This window comes from Aulonocara sp. 'chitande type north' Nkhata Bay, linkage group LG16 (genome assembly GCF_057382095.1).
Source record: "Aulonocara sp. 'chitande type north' Nkhata Bay isolate Kocher_YH1m ecotype deep benthic linkage group LG16, A_spYH_male_GT1.1, whole genome shotgun sequence".
NCBI classification, from domain to species: domain Eukaryota; kingdom Metazoa; phylum Chordata; class Actinopteri; order Cichliformes; family Cichlidae; genus Aulonocara; species Aulonocara sp. 'chitande type north' Nkhata Bay.
Window position 1 is genome coordinate 24,407,870 of NC_141359.1, and position 17,689 is coordinate 24,425,558.

General features: G+C 39.1%; 1 protein-coding gene and 1 long non-coding RNA gene across 4 annotated transcripts in view; one reads left to right on the forward strand and one right to left on the reverse strand.

Annotated features, from left to right (window-relative positions):
* The window catches only part of rapgef4a (Rap guanine nucleotide exchange factor 4a), a 40,049-nt gene that overhangs the window by 19,881 nt on the left and 2,479 nt on the right, over positions 1-17,689 (reverse strand). For 2 of the 3 annotated variants that reach the window (XM_086267594.1, XM_086267595.1), the window contains exons 2-4: positions 13,750-13,892; positions 13,569-13,657; positions 12,893-13,039 (exon numbers count right to left, since the gene is read on the reverse strand). In XM_086267594.1, the coding sequence (XP_086123720.1) occupies positions 12,893-13,039; positions 13,569-13,657; positions 13,750-13,892 (379 nt within the window). Of the gene's footprint in view, positions 1-5,592; positions 5,837-12,892; positions 13,040-13,568; positions 13,658-13,749; positions 13,893-17,689 lie in introns of those variants that run through there. The other variant, XM_086267596.1, reaches the window with a different exon arrangement.
* Positions 15,472-16,723, forward strand: LOC147311586 (uncharacterized). The gene is made up of 2 exons (XR_015125479.1): positions 15,472-15,726; positions 15,892-16,723. It is a non-coding gene; the product is annotated as an uncharacterized LOC147311586 (long non-coding RNA).

Genomic DNA, 17,689 nt, shown 5'->3' on the forward strand with positions numbered 1-17,689 from the left:
AAATTGTGTTCAGCCAGCTTTGGAAGTAAAGTATAGTTAGATGGTACAGACAACTACCTTTTAATAACGTACACTTAGCCAGTCACACAGCAGTAGCTTGATGCATTTAGGCATGTAGACATGGTCAAGGTGACCGGCTAAAGTACGATCTGAGCATTTGGGGAAGAAAGGGGATTTAAGGAACTTTGCACATGCCGTGATTGTTGTCGGAAGACGGGCTGAAACTCCAGAAACTGCTGATCTGATGGGATTTTCCCACACAACCACCTCTAGACTTTAAAGATAATAGTCTAAAAAGAGAAAAGATTCAGTGAGCAACAGTTCTGCTTTGAACTGATAGGAAGGCAGCAGTAATTCAAATAACCATTTTTAACATGCAATGTATGCAGAAGAACATCTCTGAAAGTACAGCAGAAGACTGTGGTCTTCTGCTGTCCATACACAGTGTATACCTTCTGATGGCTGCTTGCACCAGGTTAATGTGCCACAAAATTCAGATTAACTCAGGCTTTATTTTTGAATATGACAATGATTTCACTGTATGCGAGTCACCTCCATAGTCAGCGGAGCTTCAATAGAGCACCTTTGGGATGTGGTAGATTCTCATCATGGACATGCAGCTGAAGAATCTGCATATCTGAAAATCTCTGAGGAATGTTTCTTTGTTGTTCCACAAAAAACTAAAGCATATCTGAAGACAGAATTGGGTTGAACTGGTACTAAAAAGGTACAAATAATAAAGCATTGAGTGAGTGTGCATTTGTTATCGTATTTTAAACTTTGTCAATCAAATAACGAGATCTGCATACATAAATACATCACTCCAACACAGCTGATTGTTAAAATTATATTTTCTTAATAGGAATTTGCCAAGTAGATTGACAACTCAAGATTAATATGGGGTGAAAGACAAACAAAAACTGATTATGTGCTGCAGCCACTGCGTAATAGGTCAATAAAAAACTGATTGAGGACCACTTAGTGCCAGACCAATTTTCCCCACCATCCTATCTTCTGGTCAGTGGAGACTGAATGAAGGCAAGAACTCTAGAGCCCTTTGTTCCTCTGATGGCAGCGTACTCAGAGGTCATGCTTTAAACTCAATTCTGCACTCTGAAGTCAGTTAATCACTTAAGCAAGCCCTCAGTGGCACACAACCTTTTCCCTCAAGCCTTTTAGATATACCTCAGTGGCCTCAGGTTGTAACTTGACTTGTTGCTCACCAAGATACTAAAAGATATAAGCGCTCCAAGCTCCGATTTTGATAATGTGCCTGCTGTGAACATGCAAAACAAGATATTTAATTTTAAATTAATCAATGCAAAAGCAGTGATTCAGTCAGAGTCCGGCAATTCTATCAATCTTGGCTGACAATTAAAGGATTTAGGATTAAACTGAGGCACGCATGAACAAATGAACTCAATCCCTCTGAGCCAGTAAAGCCATGCTCCCTGAGGGACTGAATGCAGCAGATGGGATGGGAGCGTTGTTTTCGAGGGGGATTAGGACCACTGTCAGGTGTGTAAAAAGCAATCAGTTTCTATTTTATTCGTAATGACGTCTTTGACTCTTGTGATACACAACACGATATTTTCTGCAGGGAATTGTTTTAATACCAGCTCACTGTAACCTGCCATGTTTTCAGGACTGTCTAACCTTTTGCCTGTATAAAAACTGTCTTTGTTTTATTTTAAAACATCAGGCATGTAATAATAAAATCTTTTAAGTCATTAAAAAAGAAGTTTCTCACTCGGATGTCATTTTTTATCATCATTCTTCACTCAGTTTCTTCTGGTTTGATGGTATATTAAATGAAAAAAAAACATATTCGTTTTTTCATAAAAGTCTCGGATGAGAAAATTAGTTCAAAATGTATATCATTTTCTTTTATTTAATAAATGTATTTTTTTCTTTTTTATAAATGCATCAAATAGTAATAACAGTTAGTTGTGGTTTTGCTTCTAAAAATCCATACTCTCATGTTTACGCTCTTTTAAGAAATAGTAAAGCTTCATGCAGATTCGTTTACCATACTGCAAAGGGAACATTCAAAACGGACATTTCTTATTTCTTTGTAACAAGTTAAACAAATAGTTAGACAGTTATATTTTTAATGTATAAAAACACAACATAAAACAATCTAGTCGGTATCTTCTGGAGAAAATTAGCATTTATAAGCCAGACATTAGAGAGGCAACAATCTCGTCGAGGCGTACTTCCTGAAATGTCAAACTGCTGCTTAACTGAAATGAATCAGTCTGATTATTCACTCACTGGCCTTTATTGCTTTCATCCAGATTAGAAGATTATTAGAGCATCAAATCAGCTCGCAGATCAGCTAGACTGGTTCAAACTGCAGCTATACTACAATTACTTTGATAAGTAGATTTGGCGCAAAAGTCATTTCTGACATTTTATGAGGCTCGTTTATTAAGATGTCTAAATGTGCCGGGATTGCTCCTCTGAAATGCTAATTCAAATATTTATTTCTCAATAAAATAGCAACAGCATCTGCTGCTCTGTGGTCTGCCAGACTCATCAAACTCACCAAACTCGCAGTAGCCCTACTCAGCCATACCTGCCCAGTCTAACTGTGCCTCTCAGACATTACCTTATTCCTAAGACTGAATTTAGAGCCAACTTTGATTCAGCCTTTTTGATCATTTATTATAATTAAAGTCCTTAACTTTGGTAGGTAACTTGGATCCAGAAATCTTTCAACCATGACAACATGGACACTAACAATACTCAGGTAGGCTTTGGCCTTTAAATGATGCTTGATTGATTCCTCTCTTTCTTTTCCCCAGTCAAGTCTGTCCCGTATTTAGCAGGTTAAAATAAAATAAACAATAAAAGGCGACTCAAATAGACCAATACGGCAAGGCTGGGTTGGTAAAGTAAATCTGTTGGACATTTTTCTTTGCCTTTAGACAATAATTCTGATGGCAAAAGAGCCAAACAGGACAGGCAAACATAAATAAATAAATAAATAAACAAATAAATAACATATCTGGCGATACATCCGTTGCTGGAAATTTCTTCTTGTTAAAATTGAGTTTTTCCTTCCCACTGTTGCCAAAGTGCTTGCTCACAGTGGGAAAGACATTCTTTGGTTTTTCTCTGTATGTATTATTGTAGGGTCTACTTTACAATATAAAGTGCATTGATGCGACTGTTGTGATTTGGTGCTGTATAAATAAAACTGAATTGCATTGAAAAAAAAAAAGATGCTTGATTGGCACTCAGGGGCGCATACAGCACTACACTATTCACAGCAATTACACCACAAAGTGAACATGAACCACCTTTCATGTTGTTTACAACAAATTGTGATCAAACTATCCAAATGTTGTAGCAGTAATGTTTTTTCTAATTTTCTAATTTTCAATGTGTTCTGCTTTCAGAGATGATGTTCTGCATACGTTGGTTGTAACAAGTGTTGCTGGCAAGTGTTATAACAGCTGTAAGCATTTTATCAATTCGCCTTTGACCTGTGACATCACCAAGCTATTTTAACCCAGAGAATAGCTGCTCACTGGATGTTTTCTCTTTTAAGTCCATTTTCTGTGAACCCTGATGATGGTTGTGTGAAAGTATCTTTAGGAAGGGAGAATGTACTGGTTCAAGTTTTTAACACAGAGTCCGTATTAGGACTCACAAGCAGTTTGGAAAATAACATCCACACTTGTACTTGAGCTGATTCTGACAGCATAATGTGCAAAGCATCAATTAGAAAGACCAAATAAGATATGCAAATCAAATTATCCTTCACAGTTTGTCATTAAGTCAGCAAGCACAATGGATTAGTCAGCCCACAGTTTTTGATTCAACCCTTTATCCAAATGAATGACTGTTTTATTTCCATGACTAAATTCATGAACTTTTGCTTAAAGCAGATCAGTAATTTTACAAATACTTCAAAACTAAGAATGATGCTGTTTAAACTGATAATAGAGCAGACCAACACATCATGAAATTATTATTTACAATTATTTACAGTTTTGGACATCAAACATGGTGAAATAGGACACTGTGGTGTAAATTCAACATGGGAATATTGTTTTCATCCATTTTTTTCTATTCATTTTTACAATTACATTTCACTTACTGTTAAGTTTGGTTTTTACCTTTGTGCAAAAACTCTATATTTCATAAATATTTCAAACAATTGCAATGAGAAAAAGCTCATCGTTGGAGTCGAATGCTCGGAGTAAAAGCAGAACTATAGATAATAGATCTAAAAAGTTCAACTCAAAGAGCAGCTTAAAAAGGTCCCCTTTTCAACCTGAAGTATAGAAATGAGGTATAAACATGCTTTAAAAATATGAATTTACTCATTTGAAGTAGCATCTTCAAAGCTGAACCCAGAACAAAGGATGAAGTTCAAAGAATTATAAATAATAAAAAAACTATGTTCCTGAAATTTCTGAAAACAAAAGGTTCAAATGTAATGTTTGTCCACATTCACTCTATAGAGACTAAAAGTGAGCAGATTTCAACAGAAAAGGTAATCTTGCACTTCTGAGCAATACCACAGATTAACAATAGTGAAGTCAAGATTTTTTAATTAATTTTGCATCATAATCTCTCAGAGAGGATCACTACTTTTATTTTTTTGTTATTTTGTGTAAGTGTAATATCTAATATCACCCTTGGTGATTGCTTGTTGTGCAGTAACAAACACTGACAGTCATTAGTGCACATTTGACTTTTTTTTAAAGAGCCAAAATTTAGATTTCCATTTGCTCATCTTAATTTGTTAGGAAGGATTCAACCAGAAAAGGTCACAACCATCCAAAAACACGGTTCAAACTGACAGACGAGCCACGTAATGCTGTAAGCGTCACGTTAGCTAGGAGCGTGTAAGTATAGTGGCGTTTGAAAGATCAAATGAATAAGTCTGGATGTGCTCTTATACATCTCTTAACCCTGTTCTCTTATGATATGTCATTTTATGTTTTTCCATATGCATTAAACAACTAAAAAAACTGTCACCGTGATTTGAAAATTGCAAAATAAGCATCTAATGCACAAAGGTGGTGTACTTTAAAGAGATGACATATATGTTTTATATTATCTATGTCATAACAGCAGATCAGTGAAGCTATTAACCGGGTCATCTCAGTGCAGTCTCAGTTCAAGTTCCTTCACGGTCTTTCACGCTTGAGTACGTTACTGCGTTGTGAGCATCACCGTGCATGAATGCACGCCTGTATTTTGAATGATTCACGAGAGATTACATAAGCAAACGTAGTGCAAACTGTTCTGAAAGTATTCAGCAGTTATTCTGAATATTTATAGGGATGCTTTGAGTTAAAGGGAAACCATTTAGGGAAAAGAGCTTCATTTCTACAGTTATAGATTTTCTTCCAAACTAAATTCAAACCATGAGGTAGGACTGAAAAAAGTAAATTTAAGCTTTTAAACTGAACATTCAGGTTATCCTCATATATCTAAATTTGCCCCGGTAATTACAAGGTAACTATCCTGCAACTAGAAAGATAAATTTCTATGAAGCATTTTTCATTTCTACATTTTGTTTCAAATGCAACAAATCAATTTTTTATCGCTGGAAAGCTTTGCAAATGTTACCTAAAGATGCTACCAGAGTCCCATGCAGCCTGCTACTGAAAGCTTCGCCACGCTCTCTTAATCCAGATGTTGGCAAACACTCCAAGCATGTATGTCTGATTTTAAGATTTCCAGGGTATCAAGCAGTCTGTCGCAGGTCACAGTCAGCATGGTCCAGCAGGATCCAGCAACGCCCTCAAACTGCTCTCAGAGCAGTGCGAGCAGACCGTCTCAGCCGGAGAGCTCAGCAGTGTGCCAGTCAGCTGCTGACTTCTTCTGAGCAGCAGTTGCTAGGTGATTACTCAACTCCAGTCACCGAGCACACGGAAGAGCATGCTCAATCTCTCCCTCTCTCTCCCTCTCTCTGTCACAAGCTCAAGCTTATCTATTCACACAATCCTGCTCATTTTCAGCATGGCCACCTTCATAAAGCAAGAGCAAAAGCCAGTCACAGACAGGATGCGAAGACTAATGTTCAGGAAGATAAAACTGACTGCAATGAACTGCAGATGTGCCAATCAAAGCTGAATTGTGGTTTGATTTTTATTTCAAGTAAAGTCTAAAAACTGATATTTGGATGTTTGGATGTTTTCGTCTGCAGACAGAAAAAGTCTTGTGGCTTTGCACATTATGTGTTATACTTGGAAAAGTACCACCCTGCTTCTAGTTTGTCAGGTGTTTGACATCTGCCAGTATATATTGAAGTATATACTTCAATATACTTCAATCAATATTAAGAAATTAAACAGGGAAATGGTTGAAAAATACTTTAGAATACCAAGAAGCTATGAATACAATATAAAGAAAAACTTTAATTAAAAATACATAGGTAGTACATGCTGAATGAGTAGCATAGGCTGCTGAGCTACACCCAATAAGTAATATAAAACAGTTCAGTGTTTCCAGTTTAGTGCACTTTAATTTTCCACTGAAAAATTGTGCCAATCTTTAAACAGAATATGACTCAGTACAGCTGTGCTGTCTCATAAAACAACAGCTTTTTGCAGTTAAAACAGAGTTAAAACACTGCTCATTTTTGTATTTTGCCTTTTTATGGTTGTCTGACATATGACATTAAAAATGTGTGAGTTGACAGTTAATGAGTTGTTTTTATTGCATTTCCAGAACTTATGTGTGTCTTATAAAAGGCTGAAGAAGTACATAAAAACTGTGCAGCACAGACACTGAACCAATCAGTTGTGTTGTGTTTTTTCGAAAAGGAAAAAAAATGTTGTTTTGCGTATTTCCCGGTGTAACTTATCAAAATAACCCAATACTAGCTTCATATTTGCGGTAGTAGAGATACATAAAGATTTAAATTCATATCAATGTCCCTTTCAAGAACAGAGAAAATCTGAATCTTATCTCTGACTTTGTTACTTATCGGAGCCACAAGACAGCCATATTGGATTCCTGGAGGTGATTATTCACACTATTAAGTGTTTAACCTATATGCTCACTGGCCACTTCATTAGATACACCTGTTCAATTATTTGTTAACACAAATATCTGATCAGTCAACCACATGGCAGCAACTCAACAACACGATTAAGATGACCTGCTGAAGTTTAAATCGCATTTTTAGAAGGTCCCAATCTGGGATGTCTCCTGTAGGGTGTGGTCAGAATTTGTCATGAACAACATCGAAGCACAGATCCATCCTGCCTTATATTCTTTAGGGCACATTTTGAGCCTAAATCATACCTGAGATTGATTGACGCAAACATGACATAGAGTTAACTGTATTCAAATTGTGGAAAAGACAAATCTGTAGCAACTGTGTAATGCTATGATACCAATATAGATCAAAATCTCTGAAGAATGTTTCCAGCACTTTGATGAATCTATGCTACAAATATTTAAAGCATGAAGTTAAAAGAGAGTCCCCATTAACTAATGAAGCAAGGTAGAACTAATGACATGGCCAGGGAGTGTATACAAAGAATATATCATCAGCAAAGTGAAAAAGTAGAAAGTAAAAGAAGCCAGAAAGCAAAATACTACACCAAGTGTCATCTAATGGATGTTTATTTATTTTAAAAATATTTTAATTATTAATTAGTCACATCACATGTCTTATCTCTCTTAATCCATCAAAAACAACCGAGAGTCATTTTACTTATTTATTAAGTATTTTGTCATTTACATTCTAATTTCTCAACATAAGACAATATGAAAATACCTACAAATTTAAATAGTTATTCAGTTTCTACAGCTATTGATCTAAGACAGAGAAGAAAATGGGATTACTAATGAGAGAAGGTGCTGAAACACACACTGATCACACAGATGTAGGTGAGTGTGTCACTGTCAAATCTGACAGCCTGTCACATCCAGCCGAGAGAACAATAAGGGGCCTAGATTCTGCAACAACTTCAAGAGAATTTTGCAAATCAAATCATATTTTGATTTAACAATCTTGAATTTGAATTAATACAGGCTTGTACTGAACAGGCAATAGCATAAATTATCTTTTGTAGCTGATAAAGACAGTGGAAGAAGAAGATATCCCATTTTCCTTATTTTCCTCTCGTGTCACAAATTTGACCTGTAGGACTATGTGCCTTAACTTGCAAGCTTAACTGAGGTCGGGGACGCTGGTTGCATTACTCTGCCTTGCAATTTGGCTCTGTTTTTGTGAATTAAGAAAAATAAGCAGCCATGCTGGCAGTGTTATCATAGTTGGTTGTAAAATCTGGTTTGCCGTAAAAAAATAAAAAATAAACGTGTGTCAACAAAGTCAACAGGGTTCATCCTCTTGACACAATGACTGTGATGAGTCAGTCAGCCACATTGCTATCCACGGAGCAATTCTTCTAGTCTAGCTGAATAGGATTACAAAGATCAGCAAGGGCAGCTGCAGCTTCACAGGTGCTGTTTTATTTTACAGAAATTCATGTTGCAGGCTTACGATGATGTAACAACTCTGGGCGGAGATAAGGCAATTATACTATGTTGATACAATCTTCCTGCCCTTTCGTTGCACGTATCCACCGACCGCTCCTATCAGAGGATATATGTGGCCTGATTTTTCCAACCTCCCCCTTACCCAGTCCTCAGACTCTAGAGGGCATGTTGCATCCCTGCCACTTCCTATTCATCACTTTTTTCCACGGGTTGCACACCGGGTTGCTTCTATAGACTGATGATACTGACATACCAACCTCCCTGCTGGGCTCAGCGACCAACAGACCTGCCCTAAGGATGAAAACACTACACATATAAGCATCTGTAATTCCATTTTACTCAATATACTATATGTTGAGTGTGCACATGCCTATAAAACTCCCTTTGTCAGATCTGATAGAAGATAACAAAGCCTCCCGTCCAGGCGGCCCCCAGGCTGATGTGATTGTAATACAGCCGCCTTGCCACCCAACAAGCACAAATTACAATTGTGTTGTTTCAATCACAGTGGCCATCGGAAGCAGGAAACAAAGTAAAGAGTAAGCTGATGACCAGGCCGTCTATGCTTCAGTCAGCCTCCCTGTGTATGCTGAGCTTGGCTCATGTCTGCTATGTTAAACAAACAAGCACACGGACAGCTTCTGTCACGTGCCGAGCTACATGAAAGGCGCTCTCGGTGCTCGGACGATTCAGCATAAGAACATAAATATTAAAATTGCACGCATGGGCGCTCAGGCTTTAATATGCATAGATGTCATACACCAAGACATACAACATTTTAAGGAACAAATATGGAGCAAAGTGTCTTGTTAACATTAGTGTAGAAAACCTTTATTTATATGAACTGGTGAAAATGGTGAAAATGAAAGGACAAAACCTGAACCTTTGACCCCCTGTGGACCAGATGTTGACGTAATTTATCATCATCTGAAAGACCATTTCACAAGACAACCATCATCAAAACACCAATTGAGATAATATATATTTACCAGCCACTTTATTAGGTATATCTGCTCAACTGCTCCTTACTGCGACTTTCAAATTTGGAGGCGACTCATTAGATTTGCGAATGTAGACATGGTCAAGGATGGGGGCAAAAGGTGGGTCAAGTGACACTAAATGTGTCACAGTTGTTGGTCCTAGACGACTTGGTCTGAGAGTTTCACAAACTGCTGATCTCCTGGGATTTTTCTTCACAACAATCTCTAAGATTTACAGAGAATGGTCTGAAAGAAAGAAAATATCCAGTGACTGAGCAGCAGTTCTCTAGGAGAACTCTTGTTGATATCAGATGTTAGAGAAGAATGGCCAGACTGCTTCAAGCTGAGACGAAGACAACAGTAATACAAACAACCAATCATTACAACCAAGGTATACAGAGGAGCATCCCTGAATAATCAACACATGAAACACTGAAGCAGATGGGCCACAGCAGCAGAAGACCATACCAGGTGCCACACCTGTCAGCTGTAAACAGACAACTGAAGCCAAAATTGGCACACTGTGTCGAGTTCTGATGCAGTGGGTGGCAGGGTAAAGATTTGGTGTAAACAACATGAAAGCATGGATCCATCATGCCTTATATAAGTGGTTTTTAGGCAGGATAACATGTCATGTAATAGATTTGAAGGCAACAAAGGTGGTGTAACCTTGTGATGCTATCATATCAATATGGACCACAGTCTCTGAAGAATGTTTCCAGCACCCTGTTGAATCTATTCCACAAAGAATTGAGGCACTTCTAATGGGAAAATGGTGAATGGTGAGTGTACTTTATAACTCCAAGTGACTTCCGGAGACTTGAAGAATCAACGTGCTAAGGCACGTCAAAGTATTTTCCCAAATGCATTTACTATGTTACGTTTATCCAATTTGTCACCTCTCTGTAATTCTTTTATTTACTGTATTATTCCAAACAGAAGGTTGAAACACCTACAGAAAAAATACACTAAATTATTCACGAGTATAATCATAAATAAAGCTAGTGTTGTTCTCACTCTTGCAAAATTTTCTAAGACTGCTTGGCTAAAGGCAAGGGGACAGTTCTGTGTTGTAGGGAGGAGGAGGTGGTGGAGGAGGAGGTGGTGAAGGAGGAGGCGTGTAGCTTTGTTTAAATGCTTCCTTTGGCTCAGACCGGAGCAGGTAATATATTTCCTTTAGCATCACTCTTTTCCCATCTCCTCACATTAGCTGTAATCAAGCTGTATTCTTCTTTTCACCCAATCTTTCAGGGGCTGGAAGCAGTAAGAACACTGACCTCATGCAGCTTAACATTCATCATGCACCACAGAATGCAATTCAGCTTAAATTAAGACCCTGTGAAGCAGCTGAGCTTTATCTGCAAAAGCAACCATCAAGACACGCAGGAAACTTAGAGTCACCACAGCACATCAGAAGTGGCTCACACAGTCTGATGTCTGATGCCACCAGTAACAAGATACACCTTAAACAATCGTTCAGCACTGCAGTAAAACTAGGAGGAAAAAAATAAGCACATATGCCTGGAAGAACATTCAGGCGAACTGTTTGTATGACCAACAAACTGCAAAATACAGAAATGATCATCTGTCTCGATTGTGTGAATTTTGACCGCAGTGCTGCTCAGGTACAGGCTGGCTAACTCAGCACATCTAACAATAGAAGATCCATGTATTGATGCTAATGCTGTAAATCACTTTTCTGTTTTTTTAGATGAAGTTCTGTACAAGAAACACTGCAAGGACGGGAGACATCTCAGCGTAGGACATATATCATTTAGAGAGCTTCAACTTTAAACTACCCATTATCCTTTTTTTCCTACACAAAAATACCAATTACCTTGAGAAATTTTTAAAAAGCCTCAAAATTACATATGCAAACTTACCACATTAAAACCATAATGAGCACTGGAGAACTCAGAAAAGTGCCTGGTAAGATCCTTGCCTTTTAACAGCTGTACCTGTGATGCTGCAAAATAATACTTACAAGCCCAAGTCTTAAAGTTAGATTTAAACACTTATACTGTAATATTATTAGTTAGAAAATACAAGAATGGACCGTCAAACAAGCAACAAAGAGGACCAAGGTTGAGCAGAAAGCATTTCAGTGCCATTATCTAAGGAATGTATCTATCATGGGTGTGACGCCCTTCACAAACCTGAGTTTGAAACTGGTGCTGTGGGAAACTCTTTCCAAATATAGACACTCATTAATTTAAAAAAAATCAGAAGCCTCGAAAAAATAGTATCTGTTTATCTTCATGCGCCAAACAGCATCTTCACCATCACTTTGCAGTGAGTCTTTATATTAAGTAACAAACAAGACCAGAAAGATCCAAGAGTGAGATAAGACAATCTGGACACCAGATACAGAAGCTCGAAAATCTAATTTGAGACGAACCGAACTGAAGAGGTCGCCCGGGGGCAGAGGTGAAATGTGTATCCCCGTTGAACTTCCGCGTGAGCATACACACAGCCAAATTAAAGTATCCAGCCACACACAGCTTCTGATGGTCAGTGTGCTGGAACAGACACAGCCTATAACTTAACCTGCTGATGCCCTTTGGTCCCAAAGGAAATGGGCTGTCTCTCTCTCAGGAACCCAGCCCAGCTGAGGGGGAGGTGAGTGACGAGAGGAACTTCTACACAGCATGGCACCCATGGCTCACAGTAGCAGGAGACAGAAAGACGAGTGAGATATTTCTGACTGAAGCGGTCCATGAACATTATGTTTGTCTTTAATTTACAGTATTTAAACGTTTTATACTGAATGTTACTGCCCAGTTTTATACTTACACTGAATGACTGCTGAAATGATGCTAGTGTGAGTGAAAACACAAGGCTGGAGAGAGAGTTTCTCCTCAGAGCTACACTTCCATCTAGTGGTCAAAAGGGATAAACCAACCACTCATAAGTCAAAATCAGACGGAGCACTAGCAGAAGGTTACAGTAAAAGAATTGGACAGATTTTTTCCTCCAGAGGCCCAACAATAAATTCATAACCCAACCTTCGCTGATCCACAGGTGGTGTACACCACCTACGCTCTGGAGAGCGCTCAGCTCAATTCGTCACAGTTTTCAGATTTAACATTTCAGCTGCAACAAGAACAAGCTAGGACAGGTGGCTGTTCTCTGACTTTAAGCAGCCCCCTCAGTTACTCACAAATTAAATGATAACTGGAAACCAGCATGTGCTGCCTTTGAGCTACCCACTCAGCTGATAAGGCGCTGCTTTGTCTTCAAATGATCAAAAGCGGTCTGAATTTTCTGTTTATCACTAAAATGAGAGAAGTTAGTTCCTATGGACACATTTATTCCATAGCATTTTCAAATCTTACTTTGAGACTTTGATATCTGAGATGTGCCACAAATCGTAATGACCCAGATAATTTCTGTACTCTGCAACAAGTATAGACGGAGCAAAACGAGGCACATACCTCCCACAGAGACCTAAACTCCCTCTGCTCGATGCGTAGGAGCTCACTGAATTCCCGTGTAATGATGGTAGCATGTCGGGGAGTGTTATCCAGGATTGACTCCCCAAAGGCCGTTCCCGTCCCCAGTGTGCATATAGTAACAGCATCCTACATGAGACACACCAACATCACACACATTCCTCTTAGATCATTCCTTCATTGGGATTAAAAACTTTCAACTAGATGAGAATGCTGTGAAGTTCAAATGTAATATTCTTAGCAAATGAATTTATGCCGATCGCACAACTCTCGAAGGTTAAAGAACTCCTGAGCACTCCATACACTCAACAAGATACAAACATATCACTCCAGTAAGCACCCAGACAAATAGGCTAAGGTGTGCAAAGTTCCACTGTTAACAAATGGTCAGTAATATTCCCTCATCTAACTTTTATTTTTCAAGTCTGATGAATTTCAGGTGGAGCTTTGCTTACAAAGTTACCGAGATCTTCACAGAAAGAGTAATTCAGCTTTGGGTGCAAATTTGGAGCATTAGTGTGTGAAGCTAAGATTGATTAAGATGAGTGTGATCTTGTGTGATACGTATGAAAGAAGAGAGCGATTTCTTTTAATTATCAATTACTTCATCAGCCTTCATTTTAATCTGGGGCTTTATGTAATGCTCGTGAAATTATACCTGATAACTTGATGTCTCGGACACCTTTACATCCAGCGAACCTGAGAGAACAGCATACCAGCACGTGCCAATATCTCCTTGTCGAAATACTGGGGGGGGGGGAACAGTTTGAGAAAAGAAGATAAAAATAGATGCACCGTCTTGTCCTCAGATTAGTTTCAGAGCTCGCATTTTCACCTACTGGTGATGCCTTTTTCCAAGCACTCGTAAAATCCGCACAGGCATATCTGCTGCAGCAAACTGGGGTGGAATCTCTCAAAGGCCTTCACATTTTTCAGCCGTGCCAGGATTATGTCAACATCTGCCCCCGAGCGCTCTGCTGGTCTGGAGAAATACAAAGAACAGCGTGATGTACAGTTAACTAAAAATCTACATGAAAAGCTAACTGCAGAGCTGCAGAGCCTGCATCATTCAAAGCAACTGAACCTTTTTTTAAGTAAAGTTTACTTTGAACTCTGAAACATGAAGTCTGCAGAAGACACCATTAAATTCTAACACTGTACTATTCTATTTAACAAACTTGAAAGTCAATATTTGGTATGACCACATTTATTCTTCAATACAGCCTCAAAATCTCTGACAAATTCTTTCTTGTAATTAAGTAGTCTTTGGGAATAGTTTTCCAGGTTTCTTGAAAGCTCTTGTTTGGATGTTGGACAACTATTGCTCAAGAGCACCTTAAAAATTAAAAGAAAGTCTCAAGACTCTTGCATGGGTTATTTTAAGCTGTGGATCATGCAAACCTATTTTACAGTTTTTCTCAGTCGCTTTGGTGCATTTCTCACAACAGAATTAAACATTGCACAACAGTTAGTTCAACCACCACAACATGTAGTCGTTTTGGCACAACCCTGTGGCGGTTTCACGTTCACTGCGTCCAAAGGCAAATGCCTTTGGACATGAAGCAGTTGAGTGAGTACAAATATCTAAAGAATGGTCACGTTTGACTTCCTATTCATCACTATCTCCTTTCTTTCATCATGAATGTCACAATTATTCATACTTGTACCGGCTGAATAGTCATTGTCCTTACAACTAATAGTCTTCATTGCATTGCTTGTGTCAGTGCACTCAAAATTGCTGAACAGCTTGTCAAACGATTCATACACCCATTTTGAAAACCCTATTTTGGAGGAGTTCCCATGAAAATCTCCATAAACTACATGTCTCAGGTGAACCTTATCTCACACTAATGAAAATTGGTGTGTGTCACTCCTACTTGCAACCAATGAAAAGCCTCTCCTACCCAGTCACAGGTGAACCGCGGCACAGCATCCCCCACTCCACAAGTACATATATACTGTAATGTAAACCAACAGACAGGATTGGCATGAGGTGCATACTGAATCTACAAAACAGCAGAACATGGAACGTCAGCCTCGTGGAAGAGGAGTGAGGATCGGTGGAGGACGAGGACAAAACCGGGTGAGAAGAGGCCAACCACATAGACACGTTCCTGACGAAATCAGGGCAACACTTGTGGATCATGTGATAAACCATGGCCTCACAATGGCCGAGGCTGGTCGAAGGGTGCAGCCAAATGTTGGGAGAACTACTGTAAGTTCTATCATCCAGACATTTCGTCGGGAAAACAGGTGAGCACACCGTAATCTAGTTACAGTATGCAGCACAAACTAATTTGCTCTGCACTTTCATAGTCATACAGGAGACTTGCATTAGGACATGACCTTACAGATCCTTACACATAGACGTACTGTAACTGAAGCGCAGACTTGGCCCAGGTGTGGCATAGTGTGCTGTGGTACAATACAGTAATGCTGTAAAGAAAGGAGTTTTGAATGATAGTCCTGTGACAATCACTGTAAGCATGTTTGCGCTTACATGTGTGTGTTTTCCCATCTGCATCCCAAAAAGGACTGCCAGACAACCTAGAGGAGGTGGAAGAGGTCCACTTATGACTCCGCAGCAAGAGGAAAGAATTTGTGCAATGGTGGCTGCAAACAACGCTTTGAGACTGAGAGAAATACAAAGAACTGTCGTAAACGATGACACCATCTTCGGAAATATTCAGTCAATATCAATTTCCACCATAGACAGAGTCCTCAGACGGAATGAAATGTCCATGAAGCAATTGTACAGAGTGCCATTTGAACGGAACAGTGATCGAGTGAAGGAGCTCCGTCACCAGTATGTACAGGTAACACATGTTCGCATATGTACCTCTGTTCACTGTAACAGTTTAGGCCATGTACTCAACCTACATTTATGCATGTTACTGTAATCCTATGTACAATTCCAACTGTACAATCTGTTCTGCCAAATGCACCATTACAGACCTGTCTGATTCTCATCCTTTGTAAAGCATATCCTGGAGTTGGAGGCCAGGGAACCCCTGCACATGTTTGTATATCTTGACGAAGCGGGATTCAATCTCGCAAAAGGCAGACGGCGTGGACGGAATCACATTGGAGAAAGAGCCACCATTGATGTCCCAGGCCAACGAGGAGGGAATATTACAATGTGTGCCGCAATCTCAGAGAATGGTGTTCACACCCATATTCCTCGTATTGGTGCATACAATTCACAACACCTGTTGGCTTTTCTGGATGCTCTTCATAGGGACCTGATCCCACAAAATGGAAGGGATGATCCTGGTGACAATCGGACAATGTATGTAGTGGTTTGGGATAATGTAAGCTTCCATCACTCTGCTGTAGTCAGGCAGTGGTTTGCAGCACACGACAGGATGCTTATGGAGTTTCTTCCTCCTTACAGTCCATTCCTGAATCCAATTGAGGAGTTTTTCTCTTCCTGGAGGTGGAAGGTATATGACAGGCATCCACATACCCAAATGACCCTGCTAGCAGCTATGGATGCAGCTTGTGATGACATCACAGCAGAGTCCTGCAGAGGGTGGATTCGACACTCCAGAAGATACTTTCCCCGATGCATCGATAGAGCTGACATACGCTGTGATGTTGATGCAAATATGTGGGCAGACAGACGGGAGCGTCTAGATATCAATGATTGATATGCAGCAGTGTCTGTTTTTCAGTTTGTTTTTTTTGAGTCGTAACTACTGCAGTGAGGTTTACTGTCTAGGTGAGTTTGTTTGCTGTAAAATGTTTGATTTACTGTATTTCCCCAGTTTGCACAATGCTGTGAACAGTTTCAATTAAATATTATCAAGAGTGCATATGGAGTGTCTTGATTGTCCTTTACAATTTATGGTTTTCAACATGCCATGCATGCGGTCCGGACTTGACATGTCATTGGGAAGCACCTACAAAGACATCCGTCACAATGGGAACATGTTCAGACCATGTGATTTTGTGACCAAAGGTGCTGGTCTAATGACTTGTAATTGTGACAGCCCTGACACTTTGTTTGGTATCAGTACTTGCTTTTGATGAATGTATTGTCTGTTTTGCTCAAGGGATTTGTTGTTGATGCATTGACAACTTATTTTGGACACCTGACTTTTCTTTTTGATGGAGTGACTCACTTTTGCAAGTTATCCACCATGTTTTGCAGTTTGCACTAATTGTTTTGAGAAGTGCCTTAGTAGTGGTGGAGAGTTCAATTCTGTTGTGAGAAATGCACCAAAGCGACTGAGAAAAACTGTAACTGAGTCCAGGAATAAAAATATAGCAATTAACAGAATATGTACTCTTTAATAAAAGCACACCAAATTTAGTTTGAGATTATCTCTCGCATCTGTCTCATTTAGAACAATTTGTTTTTATTCTACAGTCAGATTTTTGTTGAACCAATAATTTCGTTCCTCTCAAACAATAACTGTCAATTTCCCAGTGTGCACGGCTGCTGCATTCATGAGTTGCATTGCAGCAATAAGAAAGGCTTTATTTCCAAAGTTGCACAGACCTTAGAGTAAAAATTTCTTTTGTTCTTTTATTTAAATTGAAAAGCCTGACCCAGTTTTGACTCCATTTTTAATGGCACGTTCAAACTGAATATCATTTGTTATTGCACTAATCCCTGCACTGAATTTTTACCTCTCTGTTCTGTGCCTGTCTCACTTTTGTTACACTCAGTCCAGAGCCTCTGATGTAACTGGTGGGTGGATAAACTGCAGCTTACATCACCTTTGAAACAAGGTCCGGCTTTTGAAAAAAAGTGAAACCAAACATTATCAATAA